Source organism: Pecten maximus, chromosome 9 (genome assembly GCF_902652985.1).
Source record: "Pecten maximus chromosome 9, xPecMax1.1, whole genome shotgun sequence".
Classification (NCBI taxonomy): Eukaryota; Metazoa; Mollusca; class Bivalvia; order Pectinida; family Pectinidae; genus Pecten; species Pecten maximus.
The window spans coordinates 10,206,506-10,226,378 of record NC_047023.1 but is presented as its reverse complement, the minus strand read 5'-3'; the positions used below and the strand labels follow the sequence as shown (position 1 = coordinate 10,226,378).

The 19,873-nt window shown below is 37.2% G+C and overlaps 1 protein-coding gene across 1 annotated transcript in view; it reads left to right on the top strand.

Annotated features, from left to right (window-relative positions):
- Positions 1–19,618, top strand: part of LOC117334906 (neuroblastoma-amplified sequence-like) — a 68,454-nt gene extending 48,836 nt beyond the window's left edge. Inside the window, exons 50-63 of the mRNA XM_033894750.1 lie at positions 41–285; positions 640–758; positions 1,862–1,951; positions 2,330–2,443; positions 2,720–2,811; positions 3,676–3,838; positions 4,792–4,934; positions 5,184–5,273; positions 6,752–6,860; positions 7,000–7,086; positions 7,571–7,713; positions 15,745–15,871; positions 16,072–16,200; positions 17,290–19,618. Of these exons, the coding sequence (XP_033750641.1) occupies positions 41–285; positions 640–758; positions 1,862–1,951; positions 2,330–2,443; positions 2,720–2,811; positions 3,676–3,838; positions 4,792–4,934; positions 5,184–5,273; positions 6,752–6,860; positions 7,000–7,086; positions 7,571–7,713; positions 15,745–15,871; positions 16,072–16,200; positions 17,290–17,571 (1,933 nt within the window). The 3' untranslated portion in view covers positions 17,572–19,618. The remainder of the gene's footprint in view (positions 1–40; positions 286–639; positions 759–1,861; positions 1,952–2,329; positions 2,444–2,719; positions 2,812–3,675; positions 3,839–4,791; positions 4,935–5,183; positions 5,274–6,751; positions 6,861–6,999; positions 7,087–7,570; positions 7,714–15,744; positions 15,872–16,071; positions 16,201–17,289) is intronic.
- The last annotated feature ends 255 nt before the right edge of the window (positions 19,619–19,873 follow it).

The following is a 19,873-nucleotide window of genomic DNA, read 5'->3' as shown; positions in this document are numbered from 1 at the left end:
GCCTTGTTTCTATTTACTTTAAATTGTTTTTGTTTTCAAGGCTAACGACGGAGGAAATAGAAGATCGTGTTGGAAGGATGGGTATCCTGGCTGTACTGAAGGAACGAGGCGGAGACTTTGTAGGGAAGATGTCCACCTACGTGTACCCATCTGTGGAGGGCACAGACCATGCCCGCCTCTTGTATTACTACACACTTATGTCTGGGATAGATACCCCCCTAGCTGGCACCCTCACGGCTGACACCCACGTCAAACTCTTAAAGAAAATCAAATTTTCCTCTGAAGGTATAGCCATTAGCTTAATATCTAATTTGATATTATTGGATATATAATCTTATCCTTGTTTTCAGACATTGATACATCCAAAAAATTGTCGTTATTCCTATTTTTAAAACATTTTTTAAAGGAATTAATGGTTGTTTAATTATCAGAAAAATATATTCCGTTTTCCAGAAATATTTTAATCTTCCAATAAGAAACTGTGTATGATTAGCAGCTTTCCTGGCAAAAAACCAAGAAAGATTCAGGCATAGTATGTCAAATGTCATGCACCAATCTAGTTTTCTGATAAAATACATGTTCAGAATGGCTTAAGAAGTATTGACTGAACGGAGGTATAAGATTCTATTTCTCGTGTAGGTTTGGACTACAAGAGACTGGTGGAAGGGAAACACAATCCTGTGGATGTCCTTGTTCCTATTCTGACTACTAGTAACATTAACGTGATAGCTAAACTGGCAAACAAGATCCCTGATGGAGTGAGTGTGATTTATATAATATCAATATGATAGTTACACTCGCAAACAAGGTCCCTGATGGAGTGAGTGGGATTTATATAATATCAATATGATGGCTAAACTTGCCAATAAGATCTGTGATGGAGTCAGTGGGGTTTATATAATATCAATATGATGGCTAAACTGGCCAATAAGATCTGTGATGGTGTCGGTGTGATTTATATAATATCAATATGATAGTTAAACTGGCCAATAAGATCGGTGATGGAGTCAGTGTGATTTATATAATATCAATATGATGGCTAACCTGGCAAACAAGGTCCCTGATGGAGTGAGTGTGATTTATATAATATCAATATGATAGTTAAACTGGCAAACAAGGTCCCTGATGGAGTGAGTGTGATTTATATAATATCAATATGATGGCTAACCTGGCCAATAAGATCTGTGATGGAGTGAGTGTGATTTATATAATATCAATATGATGGCTAAACTGGCCAATAAGATCTGTGATGGAGTGAGTGTGATTTATATAATATCAATATGATGGCTAAACTGGCCAATAAGATCTGTGATGGAGTGAGTGTGATTTATATAATATCAATATGATGGCTAAACTGGCCAATAAGATCTGTGATGGAGTGAGTGTGATTTATATAATATCAATATGATGGTTAAACTGGCCAATAAGATCTGTGATGGAGTGAGTGTGATTTATATAATATCAATATGATGGCTAACCTGGCCAATAAGATCTGTGATGGAGTGAGTGTGATTTATATAATATCAATATATATGATGGCTAAACTTGCCAATAAGATCTGTGATGGAGTGAGTGGGATTTATATAATATCAATATGATGGCTAAACTGGCCAATAAGATCTGTGATGGAGTGATATAATATCAATATGATGGCTAAATTGGCCAATGAGTGATTGTGATTTATTCTCTCTAAAAATACTGAATCAATCTTTTATCTACTGAAGGTATGATATATTCTATAGCAGAAAATTATATTAAGAAAAAATTAAATTTAAAGATAGATTTGAAAAAATGACTTACCAGTAAATCATAATCATGGCAATTAAAATATTCTTAAAGCATTTTGTATTTAAATCTACAGAAGGGAGGATTTTTGATGCCAAGTGCTGTATATTGTGCCTGGGCCATCAAGATGTTCTGGGACACGTCCAAGAAAGTGCCAGATTCGGGGGTATGTCAGATTACATATTATACAAATCCTATGATTTTGTTTTAGACTAAACAGTATTGTTATCCAACAGGTTTGATATTTTGTACATTTTTCACTCTGATGTCTGTACACCAAGGATATACAGGGTTACATTTCCTGTTGTAGGAGGGGAGGTGGTTTATTTCAACGAAATATATTGTAGGATCAAATGTTGAATAATTTTTGCTCAGGGAAAAACCTAGGCAAGACATCATAAATATCAAATTCAGCATTTATTAATTTTAACAGGAACATAATGATGTCATGAGAAGAGATGTTTTATCCATGAGAAAATTAGTGTTTTAAATTTATTCCCATTACTGTAACTGAAATAACACTGTTTATATTCTGTGTTAACAGCTGGGCTGGGTACATCGTTATGAGAGCTGTCAGGAAACTCTGCAGAAACTCCTTCCTCAGGACCTGATCCAATTCGTTGACTCTGTTGTCTTTGTTCCACAATCAAGAGAAATGGTAAAAAACCCAACAGTTTTCCAATTATATGGTGTAACTAACTTGACAGATTAGCACACTGACATTACTGACATATTTAAAAAGGTCAATCAGTGGAGCAGAGAAAATTGTCCTTTATATACAGGTGGTCTTTCTATAAAGGTTAATTTAATGTGAACTGAATAGGTTGTTCTTTATAGACAGGTATTCTCATGTGTATGACAGGTTTAACTAGATATTTTAACAGAAAATGTAAACCAATGTTTGCCAATGTTAGTAGTAACTGCTGTTATACAGGTGGGGTCTGAGAGCCGACAGCAGATTTTGAATCGTTGTCTGAAGTTTGCCCGACAGCAAGGCAGCAAGAAGAAAAAGCAGGAAGAACTTGGGTATGTATAAATAAGTCATAATAATAAACTGATTCAAGTATATGTGCCAGCTAGTCTAAAGGAAATACTCTCTGTATAAGACTTAAGATAAAACTGTACTTGCTGTATAATTAGTCTTAAGATAAAACTATACCCTCTGTATAAGTCTTAAAATAAATCTATACTCTCTGTATAAGTCTTAAGATAAATCTATACTCTCTGTATAAGTCTTAAGATAAATCTATACTCTCTGTATAAGACTTAAGATAAAACTGTACTTGCTGTATAATTAGTCTTAAGATAAATCTATACTCTCTGTATAAGTCTTAAGATAAAACTATACTCTCTGTATAAGTCTTAAGATAAAACTATACCCTCTGTATAAGTCTTAAGATAAAACTATACCCTCTGTATAAGTCTTAAGATAAATTTATACTCTCTGTATAAGTCTTAAGATAAAACTATACCCTCTGTATAAGTCTTAAGATAAAACTATACCCTCTGTATAAGTCTTAAGATAAAACTATACTCTCTGTATAAGTCTTAAGATAAAACTATACCCTCTGTATAAGTCTTAAGATAAAACTATACCCTCTGTATAAGTCTTAAGATAAATCTATACTCTCTGTATTAGTCTTTAGATGAATCTATGCTCTCCATTTAAGTCTTACTATAACTATACTCTCTGTATAAGTCTTTGAAGACATCAAGATGAGGTCGTTTGCATGTAGAATGAAAGGTCAGGTTAATCCAAGTTCAAATAAGAATTTGCTTTTAATAAAACAAGTCAGTGTGATAAAAGTAAGTTAAAGTTGACATCATTAATTAGAGAGGTTGATTTTGAGGTGTTGATTAATTAATAGATAATATTTGTTTATCATTAAGTGACCAGATGAATTGGGAGGAGGCAGCTTCCGTATTAAAGGGCTACCAGTCACATCTCACAGTGATGCAACACCCAGCATTACAGAGCCTGGTGGAGTCCGAGGCAGACAACCTCCGACAGTACTCTTTAGAACTTGACATGAGTAAGGGAAAGTCTGACAAAGTGAGTAACTATAGTCAATGGGCAGTGTGCTTTGTCTAGATAATTTGATATTAAGAATTTGTGGATCACAAATTTACAGGAACATTTTACATTATTGCATAAAACCCTGCTTTTATTAGCTCACTGGGACATTGTCCAAGGGAGCTATTGCTATACCCAGAGCCCCACTCGATTTGCAATCTTCTCCTTCTAGAATATATCTTCCGGTCACTCGATTTGTAGCTCTTCTGCTTCTGGAAGATCTTCTACCTCTTCCGTCTCGAAGCTGGAAGATTTATCTTCCAAGATGGCGGCGAACATGTTTTAAGTGTGCGAGTGACGAGTTTCACTAGAGAAGGATTTATGACACATACATGCACGTGTTTGTGTCATAGTCTTTGAGAAAACTTGAAAAATTGTTTATTTTGGGTTATATTCTCTCGGTTTACTCGATTTACATATAACGGAATGCGATCTTCTTAGAAAGCTTCTTTTCTGAGAAGAGTGCAAATCGAGTGGGGCTCTGGCATTGGCTTCGGCAGTGTCCATAGACAGCTAGGTTAATGTTTTAATAAAACAATGTTGTGTCAATACTAATGAGGATACCACTTAGGTATCTCACCTGTGTATTCCTAGTGACAGAATCTTTCCATTGGTACTACATTTGTGGACCTACTAACCTTGACCATGACCTTTGACCTACTATTAAAAAGCTTCAACCTTCGCAACAGTGTGTTAAGTGTATTAGATGGGGCTTTTATATTTGACATATGACCTTAAGACCTTTCTATTGGTACTTCATCTCTTGTTCAGCTTTCAAATACTTTTATACAATAACTTGACTCAGAGACAGAAAGTCCTGAATTATTCATACATTAGATAGATGTCATACGTACACAAAGTGAAAATTGTTAAAATGATTATGTTCTCGTGAATTATAATTTATCAACGAAGATCTCGTTCTATGATTTCAGCTGGAGGAAATATTTGTGAAGATGACTTGCGAAGGCTTAGCTATAGATATGATTGAGAAGCTGTTGTCGTCCATACCCACACTGTCATGGAAATCTATAACCGCTGTAAGACAGTCGATCACCGTCATTATCTCTCACCTGAGGTAAGTTACCTTTACGATCAAAAGATGAGATACATACTGTAGATTACTTCTTTTTAGTACTCGCCTATCTTAATTTGACAAAAAATAAGAACAGTCTCATTTTTTTGGCTGATCTCATTTTATCATATAGGCGATAAAGACAAGACAAGTCTATGCAGCCTTTCTAGGTAAGACTAAAAATCAGGAATGTGATCAACGATTTTTTGTAATGAAATGAAAATTGGATTTTTCTTTTTTTTTCATTGGTAGTGATGAGAGCTCCAGTTCTGAGTGTATGGAGGAAAATCTGGCCTCCTTCCAGAGAATAGTCAACAATGTCTTCTCACATGGACAGGAAGGGTAGGTAACTCCCATGGACAAGGGGCCACATTAGCTCAGTCGATTAAAGCACCGGCCACGTAACCTCGGGTGAAGATCTGAAGTGTGTGGTTTGACGCTCCCTACCCGTGTCAGTTTGTGTGTCTCGGAAAGCTTAGAAATGAGCCGGTCTGTGCTGTCGTAGTTGTGTCCTTGGGCAAGACACTTTATCCTAATTGCTCTGGATGGCATGTTACTGGCCTCCTATGTGTTGTTCAGTGAGGTAGTCACCAACTACTACAAGGAGACCTTCCTCAAAATGATTGGCTATTCATGGGGTGATAAGCCCAGCAAACAAAGAAACAAAGATTCCCCATGAAGATGAGGGGTTTTTTACTTTGTAACATCTTACAAGGACAAAAAGTTGATGTAGCATCTGCTCACATGGACAATAAGGATAAATGTAACATCTGTTCACATGAACTTGATGGGTAGTAATGCTTTAACATCTTGTTTGGACAGAAACGGTAGGTAACTTTGTAACATCTTAGGCCTACCACATGGACAGTAAGGGTAGGTAACTCTGTAACACAGGACAGAAAAGGTAGGTAACTCTGTAACACAGGACAGAAAGGGTAGGTAACTCTGTAACACAGGACAGAAAGGGTAGGTAACTCTGTAACACAGGACAGAAAAGGTAGGTAACTCTGTAACACTGGACAGAAAGAGTAGGTAACTCTGTAACACAGGACAGAAAGGGTAGGTAACCCTTTAACACAGGACAGAAAGGGTAGGTAACCCTTTAATACAGGACAGAAAGGGTAGGTAACTCTGTAACACAGGACAGAAAGGGTAGGTAACTCTTTAATACAGGACAGAAAGGGTAGGTAACTCTGTAACATCTTAGGCCTACCACATAGACATTAAGGGTAGGTAACTCTGTAACACAGGACAGAAAAGGTAGGTAACTCTTTAATACAGGACAGAAAGGGTAGGTAACTCTTTAATACAGGACAGAAAGGGTAGGTAACTCTGTAACACAGGACAGAAAGGGTAGGTAACTCTTTAATACAGGACAGAAAGGGTAGGTAACTCTTTAATACAGGACAGAAAGGGTAGGTAACTCTTTAATACAGGACAGAAAGGGTAGGTAACTCTTTAATACAGGACATTAAGGGTAGGTAACTCTGTAAAACAGGACAGAAAGGGTAGGTAACTCTGTAACATAGGACAGAAAGGGTAGGTAACTCTGTAAAACAGGACAGAAAGGGTAGGTAACTCTTTAATACAGGACAGAAAGGGTAGGTAACTCTGTAAAACAGGACAGAAAGGGTAGGTAACTCTTTAATACAGGACAGAAAGGGTAGGTAACTCTGTAAGTGAGTAAACAATATCACATATGTTAAAATATTTATCAAATGTTACAGTTAAAAATATTTTTGAGGAAATGTGCAATAATATATTGAAAGTAATAACCAAACCATGGTTATTTCTATACATACAACATAACTGTGTTTTAGGGGAGATCGTGTGACAGCTGAGGATGTGATGACATTGGTGCGACCATTTTGTTCTGACGATACGGTAGCAGTGAAGCCACGTCTTGACCTTCTTCATATTTTAGAAAAGGTATGCTAAATTAAAATTAAAAAAAAAATAATAATTCCGTGATACCAGATTTAAATGGTACTAGGTACTAATGCAGATACAAAAGAATCTGCTGAAACTCTCATTGAAATATTATAAAGCATAAATATATTATTTTCAGAGTTTTGACTTGTCGCCCGAGGATATGGTGTTACTAACGCTGTACAGGTCAGAGGCTGTCATCAACAAAGCCTGGCAAGCCATCACAGTACGTACAAGAATTTATCTTATAGTTGTTGGAATGTAAAATTTAAGTATAAAATTGAATGTACACATCATATATATTTCCATAATATAAAAGATATATTCAAATTATTCCTTGTAATTAATCTACTGTACACAATTCCTATGGAAATCTAATTTAACTCATTTACTCTTTTCTCTTAGAATTAATTACACTGCTGCATCAGCCAATCAAAAACAACTTTACAAACGGCGATGTCATTTTCTATATTTATTTTACTATGGGCTGATAACACAGTTGTTTAAGCCAATGAAAATGCTTATTACAAGCAGGAGTAGATTATAAATGGATACACACAAGAATAAGTGAATGTTTTCAGTTAGAGTCACATACATGTACCAACTATCACCAGATTGACATATCTCAATACATGTTGTATGTCCATTTTCAGAACTTATATAGTTGTTTAGATATCAGAATGACATTTGTAAATTTACATCTTATACAGGTACAGGAGACTGATATCAACACAGACCAAGCCAGGTTTGCCCTCTTTACACGTCTGTTGTCATTGACAACATCCTTCGAGCAGACTCAAGCTCTTTATAAACTTCTTCATCTCTGGCCACCACTGACGGCATCAAATTCCAGGTATGTACCGATCAGGAAAGCTTATGTGCTGTTAATTCCCTACCATTGAAACCAGGGCCGGGAGGCCTATCTTTCCTCTCTGTTCTTTGAGCTTGTACATATGTATGTATGTACGTACATAACACCAAAGATTGTTATCTCTCTAGTGGCTTCATTCCTCAAGGGATTTTAATTTTGAACACGATGATAAAAGACCATAACATCTCGGACAAGTTCAAGTTTTAGGGTTTTTGGATCAAGGTAAATGTCACTGTTACTATTTTAGCAGGGCTGATGATAGGGGACATATATTGGTTTAAATTTCCATTTAGTACTTTCTAGCTCCAGCTACAGGAAAACATTTTATTAGTACATTTTGTATACATTTATGGTAAAATGTCTTCAATAATGGCCTGTCATCCATCTTGTCTGTTATCTCAAGGTTGCTCCATTTGAATGGATAGCAGTACACTTACACACACAACCACCACCAAATGGTAATAAGTAATAAATAATTTGTCAGTATGTGCATGCATCAGAATCTGTGAGTGCTTTTGTTGCAAAAATTGTTCTCAAGTCATCTCATGAACCCTGGGACAGATTTAGTTCCTTGACACAATAATATTATACCAAGTTCTACATCTCACAAGTGCAACATTCAAAATGGCTGCCATTTTGAAAATTTTGTTATTTTTACTTTTTCTGAACTTAAATAATCTAGACATTCACAAATTAATTGTGTACACTGTTCAAATATGTTCATTGCAAAATAGCCACCATAGCTGCCATCCTAAAAAAATGTTATCAATACTTCTCCTAATTTCATGATGTTACCAAATCAGGAAACATTTGGTCCTTATTTTGGTCAACTGATATTCAGGCACATTTAACATTCAAAATGGCCACCATGCTGAAATTTAGACCTTCAACATCATATGTGTCAAACTATGATATGTGTTCTAAATTACAATGACTATAGGGTTGAGATTTTGCCTGATCAAAGGAATGACCTTCATCTGCTTTCAAGGTCCTATAGGCATCAGATTTGTTAAAACATTTACCAGGTAAATAAATTCTTCAAAATAAGCAAAAGACATGTCGTCCTGATATTGGGCCTGTAGAATACTTGGCTGATGAGCATTCAAGTTTGTTAAAATGGAGGAACAAGTTTAGTTTTTAATATCTTATCTACAGTCAAAGTCATTCAAGGACAGTTCCGAAACAAATGAATTGCCTGAATCTTCCTTAATTCCAAGAATCCAAAATATAGCAGAAATGTTTATTAAAATGGAGGATTAAGTTTAGTTAGATAGTAATATCTTATCAACAGCCATTCAAGGACGGTTCCGAATTACCTAAATCTTCTTAATTCCAAGAATCCAGAAATAAACAATTTCTATACATGATGGGTGCTGGTGAAAATGCAGCCAATCATAAAGTACTGTTTGAATTAATAGCTTCTATATGTGTGGTCCCTGTTTGACAAACCTGGAGACTTCCCGTTGGGTAGATATTTTACTGGAATAGCTAAAACCTCTGATATCTGGTCAGTATCAATATATACAAGAATAACGGGATATGGGAACATGAATCACCTTGGCCATAATATACTCTAAAAGCCAAATGTCAAAAGTCATTTGACAAAGTCTTCTCTTCATGAGGTATAAAGTAATGACTACTTCTCAGAAAGGTCTTACAGAAGTTGGATAGGTTATGAGTGAGGACAGGCTCATTGGGCCTTTTGTTTGTTTTCAAATTTTATTCAGTTAAAGAAGTTAATAAGGATTACAGATTTCGGAAGTAATCATTCTAACATATGATTCTGTATGATAATGTGATTTGTGTATATGTTAAAAAATTCTCCATCTGAGGAATATATCATACTGCAAAATGTCATTTTTGATGTTAATAATGACAAGAACTGTCTATGCATCATTAATCAGTATCATACTTGAGGAGTTTGAATCCCCGTTCTCCAGTATCTAGCACTAACCGTAACCACAACACATCATCCTTCTGTATACCTACTATTCCCAGTTTGCCTTTGCTTGTGTGAAGTGTTTTTATGTACTTTCCTGCTACACATACCAGGTCTATTGTTTTCCTTTTCCAGTCAGCAATAACAATATTACCCTTACTGTCATATACAAGTGTTTCTGGATCAAATTTGTCTGGTGTGACGGACTCTGATGACTGTATTCCTTCTCCATGGTAGTGGACCAGAGGTTCGAGTGTCTGGTTGTACACAATGATATGACGCTGGTAGCTTCCTAGATTATTGTGGTTTCCACCGATTAGTTGACTACTAACTACAGCTATGTCACCTGTGACGGCACACTGTGTGATGGACGGTACCAACCCTGACCCAGACTCCTCTACCGTGGCTGTATGTAACACTCGGCCGTCGCCTGTGTACATCACCACCTTGTACCCCTGTCTACCCCCTGTACCCACCACTACCTGACCCTTGCTGGTCACACACAGACTGTATGGGACACTCTCGGTAATAAACCTTAGCGCTGGTGTAGACAATACAGGTACTTCATAGATAGCCCTCTCTTCACTACAACAGAACCACAGACAATCGGTGTTAGGATCCAGGCTAATATGTTCTATGTTTTTGCTGTGTTGTATCGTCTGTAGGACTTCACCCTTGCTGTTGATAAGCTTTACTCTGGTGGTTTTGCTATAACACAGCCAGGCATGTCCATCAGGCGTAGGACAGATTGACGATATGCTATCTGGGTATGAGAACTGAGTTATGACAGGTGCTTGGTCGTGATCTGTGGACTGTTGCAGTGTCTCTTCTTCACCTTGGTTGGATTGTCCACCAATTGGTGATTCCAGGAGAATGGGAATTTTCAGGTCCCCCATGGCCTGCTTCAGGTGACTTTGTCTGTCCCCATCTGAATCAAATTCTGTAATGTCTATGCTAGGTGTCGGCGGCATGTCCAAGTCCTTACCTTTTATTTCTGTCACCGAGTCAAAGACAAGTATAGCCGTCCCTGTCTGGAGCGTCTCTTTCCACTCCAGAGTGAGTTTCATCAAAGTGTCCAGTCTGTCCTCGAGGTTAGTGATATGGGTCTGACTGAAGTCCGTGGCTGCACTCTCCATTTTGTCACATTTTTCAATATAATCCTCAGCTATTTCATCTAATTCCTGTTTGCATTGCTCTCTTTTTTCTTTAATTCTTTCACGAATATCTTCATGTTTTGGTTTAAATGTTTCGAGCTCTTCCTTTGCTGACTTAATTTCTTGATAAAGTTTCGGAATTTTTTCATTTTCTGCTCGGTTTATGATGTCCTGAAGGATGTTCTTGTGTTCTTTGTCAGCTTTAGATATTTCAATGAAACTGTTCATGTGGGTTTTATGTGTGGTGATGGAACAGATAGGACAAATCAGGACATTACAGTCCCCACACAGAAATACAACAGTGTGTTCTCTATGGCTCGGACACTTGTCATGGCCTTTAGCTCTCACAGCAATTTGTCCTTGTACACTGGAGGGCTGGTCCTTCGAGGGTGTATTGCCCATGTTTGTGTCCTTACTGGTAGTATCTGCTGAAGGATCCTATCTAGTTTATATCTGTAACAATGAAATAACCAATTAGTAAACAATAGGACAGGTGTGGCAGAGTAAAAATTTACAACAATGGTAATACAGTACAGGTGATTGTAACCACGGTGATACTGTACCAGTGATTGTAACCATGGTAATACTGTACCAGTGATTGTAACCATGGTGATACTGTACAGGTGATTGTAACCACGGTAATACAGTACAGGTGATTGTAACCATGGTGATACTGTACAGGTGATTGTAACCATGGTGGTACTGTACAGGTGATTGTAACCATGGTGATACTGTACAGGTGATTGTAACTATTGTGATACTGTACAGGTGATTGTAACCATGGTAATACTATACAGGTGATTGTAACCATGGTGATACTATACAGGTAATTGTAACCATGGTAATATTGTACCAGTGATTGTAACCATGGTGATAATGTACAGGTGATTGTAACCATGGTAATACTCTACATGTGATTGTAACCATGGTGATACTGTACCAGTGATTGTAACCATGGTGATAATGTACAGGTGATTGTAACCATGGTAATACTGTACAGGTGATTGTAACCATGGTAATACTGTACAGGTGATTGTAACCATGGTGATACTGTACAGGTGATTGTAACCATGGTAATACTGTACAGGTGATTGTAACCATGGTGATACTCTACAGGTGATTGTAACCATGGTGATACTGTACAGGTGATAGGTGATTGTAACCATGGTGATACTATACAGGTGATTGTAACCATGGTGATACTCTACAGGTGATTGTAACCATGGTGATAATGTACAGGTGATTGTTACCATGGTGATTGTGTAAAAAATTTGTTTGTACAGATGATTTTTGTTTGTTTGCTTGGTTTATCGCCCCATGACAGCCAGGGTTATTTTGAGGTGGGTTCTCCTTGTAGTAGTTGGTGACTACCTCACTGAACAACATAGGGGAGGCCAGTTGCATACTATCCAGAGCAATTAGGGTAAAATGTCTTGCCCAAGGACACAACCACAACAGCACAGATCAGCCTGTTTCCCAGCTTCCCAAGGGATGTATGACCCCCGATTTGAGGTGCTATGATTGTACTGTTTCGCGAATAAGAAACAATCTTTAAGGTGTTATTATTTTATTACATGTATTTTATACAATTAGTAATATTAATCTGACAATTTGACATCGGTAAAAGCACAAACAAAAACACCGTTTATTAACAATAATAACGCAAATATTCTCTTCCAAAATCGACCCAAGTCTGACAACCATTACGGACCAAATCCAAGATGGCGACGTGCATTTCGGCTTATTGCATAAGTCGGTTAATCGGGTAAAAAGTCCCAGCATATAGGCAACCCGATTAAGCGAAATGCACTGTACTCAATCTGGAAAGCCTGAACAGATGATACATTACAGAATGATGAGAACATACGCCTGTGTGCAGGCGATTCCCGGTAAATAAGCACTCAGGACTTATAATTCCCTTAGAAATTTATCAAATTTTCAAGCCTAAATACATGAACTTTTTTCAATATAATTACTGTAAACCATTAATTTTAAGCTGTTCTGTCATCTAGACTAATTATTTTTTTAAGACTGTGAACAATTATAAAGGAAGTTTTTTCAGATAATGTAATATAGGAAGTGTTGGCAAGTATGAGTTCAGAACATCAACACACATGTGAACCTTTCAGATTAAGCACTGAAATCTAATGTTTAGTGAGAAGTTTGATACAGGTAGATACACAGAATGCTAAAGGTATGATGCCATGCCATTTAAGCTGCATCTTATGTCATAAATATTCACCCAGCATCATGAATACCGCATCTTTGTTAATAAAACATTGGGTTGCACTCTGGCATAACTTGATGAAATGTGCCTGACAAATCTGAAATTATGTGACATCACAGATCACTCACACGAGCTTGTGATACAAAGTTTTATCACTGTTGCAGCATTGAGTGCAGTTTGTTGTTACATGGAAAAACACTTGTGTGTAGACTTATCAGCAACTGATGCAGAACTTAAAATGTAGTGATACCAGCTGTTACCTGTTTTTTCCAGTTAATGATAGATGTTCGTGCCTGGTGTTTGACTGTTTATCATACACTTCTACACAGAGCAAAGGGTATCATGTCCCTTCTGTCCGTCTGTTTGACCAGCCATCTGTCTGTCCAGGGTATTATGCCCCGTCTGTCTGTCTGTTTGACCAGTCATCTGTCTGTCTGTCTGTCTGTCCAGGGTATCATGTCCCTTCTGTCCGTCTGTTTGACCACCCATCTGTCTGTCCAGGGTATTATGCCCTGTCTGTATGTCTGTTTGACCAGCCATCTGTCTGTCTGTCTGTCTGTCTGTCTGTCCAGGGTATTATGCCCCGTCTGTCCGTCTGTTTGACCAGTCATCTGTCTGTCCAGGGTATTATGCCCCGTCTGTCTGTCTGTTTGACCAGCCATCTGTCTGTCTGTCTGTCTGTCTGTCCAGGGTATTATGTCCAGTCTGTCTGTCTATTTGACCAGCCATCTGTCTGTCTGTTTGACCAGTCATCTGTCTGTCCAGGGTATTATGCCCTGTCTGTCTGTCTGTGATGACCAGCCATCTGTCTGTCCAGGGTATTATGGCCTGTCTGTCCGTCTGTTTGACCAGTCATCTGTCTGTCCAGGATATTATGCCCCATCTGTCCAGGACCCTAAATACCGGTAAACACAAAGGGTAAAATTATGTATCCATTTCATGACAACCTCAATATATATTTTCTACACATATTTCATCAGAAAATAAAATCGCTGTACCAATAGAATTCAGGTACAATAAGCCTCATCAAAACAATTCGTTCAACAGAAAATGCAAACTTACCAATTTGTAAGTCATGCTCGGAATATGTGTGGGATAATAGTCATATATCTCGAAGCTGGCGTTTTGGTGAAACCTTTCCGGCCAAAGTCTCTTAATCAAATGTTACACTAGAGGTTTTGATACATAGTGTATCATGGTAGATTATATAATATCTGTTATCTCTTAAACTATCTGTTCACAGTGTGATAGTGTAATCTATATCTTCCTGTTTATTGCATAGATAATGGCACAATAACATAACCAAAGGTTAAAAAAGAAGTTTGGTGAAATATCAGTGTAGCCCATTAGTGATAAACAGAGTTATCTCCCTTATACAGGACAGTTAAGCCAAAGACGATTACCTCCATTACTGTTATTGCATATATATATTCTTTGATCTCCCTTTCTATGATTATTGTCTACATTCCTAAACACAGGTCTGTGATCATATGAGTTTAGCTCAACAAATTATTTCCCTTTCTCTGATTGTTTTCTACAAAAAGTACATTCCTATGGCAGGTCTGTACTTGAATGAGTGTAGCCCAACAAATGATCTCCCCTTCTCTAATCATTGTCTGCATTCCTTTAGGCAGGTCTTATATACTCGTATGAGTGTAGCCCAACAGGTTATCTCCCCTTCTCTGATTATTGACTACATGTTTGAGCTTAGCTCAACAAACTATCTCCCATTCTTGTACAAGCTCGATCAGCTTGCATAGAATTGGTCCAGGTGCTACACAGTTTCTTTAACATTTCACGAAATAGCGAAGCCAAATAACACATAATTATAATCCTTTATTAAAGTCAGTAACAACAAGAGGCCCATGGGGCCTGTATCGCCCACCTGGTTGGATTAGACCAAATGTCAAAATAATATTCATATTCAATTTGTTTTATTTGTAAATCTCAAACAATGCTATATATGGTTATAGTGTGGGAATCCGAACTGCTTTAAAGATTAATGAAGTCCAAACTATCTAAGGTCTGAAAGACCTCAAGAATTGTTTTAAGAACATGCATTCATCACTTTATGACTAGTAGCGATTTAAAGGAATTACCTCTATTTCCCCTATTGGGCCCCGCCCCTTTGGCCCCTCAGGGGTCAGAGTCACCATTTATGCAAAATCTGTTCCCCTTTTGCCAAGGATGTTTCTGGCCAAATTTGGTCAAAATCCAATAGGAACTTTTTGACTAGTAGCGATTTGAAGCAAATGTTGACGGACGGACGGACGGACGGACGGACAACGGACGACGGACGCTGCGCCATGACATAACCTTCGGTCCAGGTGAGCTAAAAATGAAACATCAGCACATGTGCAAAATGTCATACATTATACATTGGACATCAAAATGACTTTACATAAAAGACACAATACTTATCATGGTTACAATTAACATTATGAACTTATTTCAATATGTTTTTCAAAAACTTATGCATGATAAATATTTTGCATATCAACTTTGATAAAAAAAACATTTTTAGTACATAGTTTTATGTAGATGTTTTTGTACAATTTTGATAAAAAGCATCACATGAAATTTTAACTTGTGTGGAATACACCTTTATTTTCGGAATACTTTTACTTTTACTGAATCACCGCTGATGGTCTTGGTTTATGTAAAGTATACAAAAATTGTGTTGCTGTTTGCAGGGTGGCTTTGGAGAACCCCTGGGTGAATATCTTCGATATGATGGTCCAGAAGAGTAACAAGACCGATCAAACACTTGTATGTCCCTGTCTGAGGGAAGTGTTATCCGTTTGTCCACTCAGTAAGGAGGTACGGGTTAAAATTACGAACCAGGACATAATGTTATTAGTGGGAGATTTGTATAAAGTAACAATAATTACCTGGGAAGTGTTCATAGCATGGATAAGTCCAGTACAATAATACAATGAGCATGTATTTGTTATCTGAGTATAAAACCACTATTTGACAAAAAACAATAAGAAAATCTAATTTCTATGACTTCGTTTCAGTGTGTACAGCATATATATGATAGTCTGGTTGCTACGGCTAGTCACATGGAGGCTGTAAGGTGTGCTCTGATTGGTCAATATAAGGACCTAATGGATACTGCCATAGAACACCTTGCCTCACAACCTCAGGTAAATAATTGATCTTCTAAATAATAGAAGCTTTGCTCATGTCACATTTATTAATAGGCCCTACTCTTGAAACTAGGGATACTACATCTTCGCTAGCCAAGGCTTCTGTTTACGTTACACTACACGAACCCTTGGCAGATATATAGTCGTGTTCAAACCGTCGCGCCCTGGAATCCCAGGGCACCCAATCAAATCGCGTTTTACATCCAGGCTTGGTTTCACAGTAAACAAAAATTGCGGCGCCCAGTGCAGAGCTACGTCGTTGACTATGTCATGACATTTTACCTAAAAACAGAGACGTACAATCAATGAGAAACATTCGCAGTGATTGATCAATTAATAGAAGTCGTTAATCACATATCTCATCAAAATGACACAAACCTCCATGTGCGTTTGTAAACATCACTGATGAAGTAAATCGGTAACGTTCGTTTTGACTGGTCGAAAATTTCATGTGTAAAGGGTGGTAATTTCGAATCTCCGCTAGAGGGCCAGAACTGACGCCTATATCTGCCAAGGGTTCGTGGAGTGTAACGTAATCAGAAGCCTTGGCTAGCGAAGATGGGGATACTATGGGTTTCCACTTTCGTGCTCTTTCACGTTTGTATCTATATGTCAAATTTTGTCAGTGCTCTACTGTAAGTGTCTTCGTTCTTTGAGGGATTTTTATCAAACTTCACACAATGATAAAGGGCCATAATATCTCCGGCAGGTTGAGTATCAGGGATTTTTGGTCAAGGAAACTTACTACTTTAGCAGGGGCCGGTAAGGGATATGTATGTACTTGTTGCACTGGCAATACCAAGTTTGCTTGTTTTCATGATAAAATTTAGGTGCTTGTTTTCATGATGAAACTTGGGAAAGATTTGGCCAATTGATTTCTGGTTACCAAGCATCGATCATCAAAAACCCACAAGACTCTGCTCTGTAGAGAGCAGATTCTCGTGGGTTTCCGACGATGATTACCAAGAAACTTTTCAACAGCGCATTCAAATATCTATCCTGATGTAAGGCAAAATAATGATAATACAAAACACTTAATGAATTAATACACAATTATGTTTTAATACTTGTAATAATGTTTTTCAGGTTGTGGCAGATGACGAACTTCTTGACTTAATAGTGCGTAATAATCTAGTCAACAGGGTTGTGCTCACCCATATATATCCAGCAATTACAGACTATATTCTGGCCAATCAGAACACTCATGATGAATCACATGACTACCTCTCTGTGGAGGTTGTGTGTCGGAGATTACGAGAGGAAGGGTTTGAGGCGGAGGCTGGATCTCTCCTGATGAAGAGTCATACATCTCACCCACTCCTCCAGACTTTCAGTGCTTCTCTGCAGTCTCTCAAGAAGTGGTTTTAACATCGACAAAACATTCGTAAAAATTAAATTATTACATAAAAGAATGTAACTTATCTATTGGGATGGAGTTACACGTTTGTCTCTGAAACTCTTTAAAGCGGTTGTTATACTTTCATAATTGCAGACTTTGCTTGTAATTATCATATTTCAAGGTGTAAAATTTTATGGAAACGTCATAAATGGCTCTTCCTGAACCAATTAGTGCTACTGACATTTAGTGACAGAATGATTTACTTGTTATATTTTGTGTTATTGTATAGTGGAACAAGTTTTGAATTAACGTCAATCGATATAAGCAGCTTCTGTCCGACACGTGTGTAAAATAAATGTAAATCTGTAAATCTAGATGATAAATTATCATAATAGACATATGTGTAATAAAATGGTTTTGATAGTGTTAAATCTAAATCATTGATGTATTATCTTGAATGGAATGAAGTGGATTACTGTAACTGAACGAATTTGTGGACAGTATAAAATAATTGTAAATTGACATTACCTGATCATTTTGTATGAAGTGGACTTTTACGATTTCAAGCCTGTCTCCAATATTTGTCTTATTTCAATTAATCTAGACTTACTGAACTTTATGTATGAAACAAAATGAATAATTTTGAATACCAAACTTTAAAATTTTCCTTGATTAAAACACTTTTAAGCTGTGTACATGTATGATCATAAATTACAGCAGTCTTAACATTCTTGTTTGTTGCTGGGTTTATCACCCCATGAACTGCCAGGGTCATATTGAACCGGGATCCTTTGTAGTAGTTGGTGCCTACTTCAGTGAACAACATACGCATGCCATCCAGAGCAATTTGAGTAAAGTGTAGTGCCCAAGGACACAACTACAACAGCACAGACCGGCCAATTTCTCAGCTTCCCAAGAAACTCAAACCGACAATCAAAGGGTACGAAGGGAGTGTCGTACGTTGAACAACACACCTCGATTCTTCACCCGAGATTACATGGCCAGCTCTCTAAATGACTAGAGCTATCGTGTCACCCCTATCAATCGAAAAATGGTAATATAATTCCTATAAAAATAATTCCCTGGTATATTAACACAGGGATCTGTTTCTTTCCTAGTGTTTTTATTATAGTATTCTTTGTATGTGGTATTCTCTTCAGGAATTACAATAATATTATTATTAGAACATCAGATTGCTGTGCATGCTTTCAACTGTTACTCTGAAGCGATCATCTGATGCAGTAAATAAATTTGATATAACAGTTGTAACTACAGTTTTCAGAGAGATCAATTCTATAGTCATGATTGCTTGCTTATTTCCCGTTATAAACAGCTGATCGACACAAAGCAACTACAGAGGCACAAAAGTAACATATAATTACCTCAGACATGAAAAATTAAGATATTTCGTTGATTGTTGCTATAGTACCTGGGGTATATCTAGTTACAGTAATCCCTATACTTAACACTGATCTGACTAGCAGGAATCAATGATTTTAATTAATTTTTGTAACATATTTCTCAAGACTGAGGAACAATTTAGCAAACTCGAGACTTAAAACCACATATTAGATTACTAAGTTTGATGTGCAATAAGTATTTTGTAAATCTATCTATACAATGAATTTATACTACAAAACAGTATGATTTTTAGTCTCGGCATGTATAATGCTTGATTTACCTGGACATAAAGCATTGTTGATTTATGGCCGCCACACGACGTATTATACTTGGAAATGGGGGAAATACCAGTGATGCTTTGCTGTATGTACCAGGCAACGTTATAACTGATTTGATCAGTACACACTGTGTCAAGAGGTCTCGTACATGCTTCACCATACTACCTGTATGCTGAAGCCCCATCATGTCATGCCTATTTAGGGGAGAGGAGGTGGGGGGATGTCATTGTGACATTTTTTTCTTGATGCCATACACATGTTTGAGAATATTTTAATTGTTTATCACAATACTTAATATTGAATTTCGGTAATGTATTAATTAGATCTGTATTTATTACCAATAGATAATTCAATTGTGTCCTGTTATTGCTCAATTAAAATATGTATGAAAGATTTATTTCAAGTTTTGTTTGGTTTTTAGGTCACCTGAGCAAAGCTCAGTGACCTTTTCCAATCCGCCTTTGTCCTGCATCATGCATCGTCCGTAGTTAGTTAGCATTTCACATTTTCGACTTCTCCTCAAAAACTTCGGAATTATTTTTGATGAAATTTTGCAGAAACCTTCCTTGGCTAAAGGTCTACCAAAATCGTAAATGATATGGTCCCAACCCCCTAGGGGCCTAAGGGGTACGTGGGGCCTATAGTGTGGTCA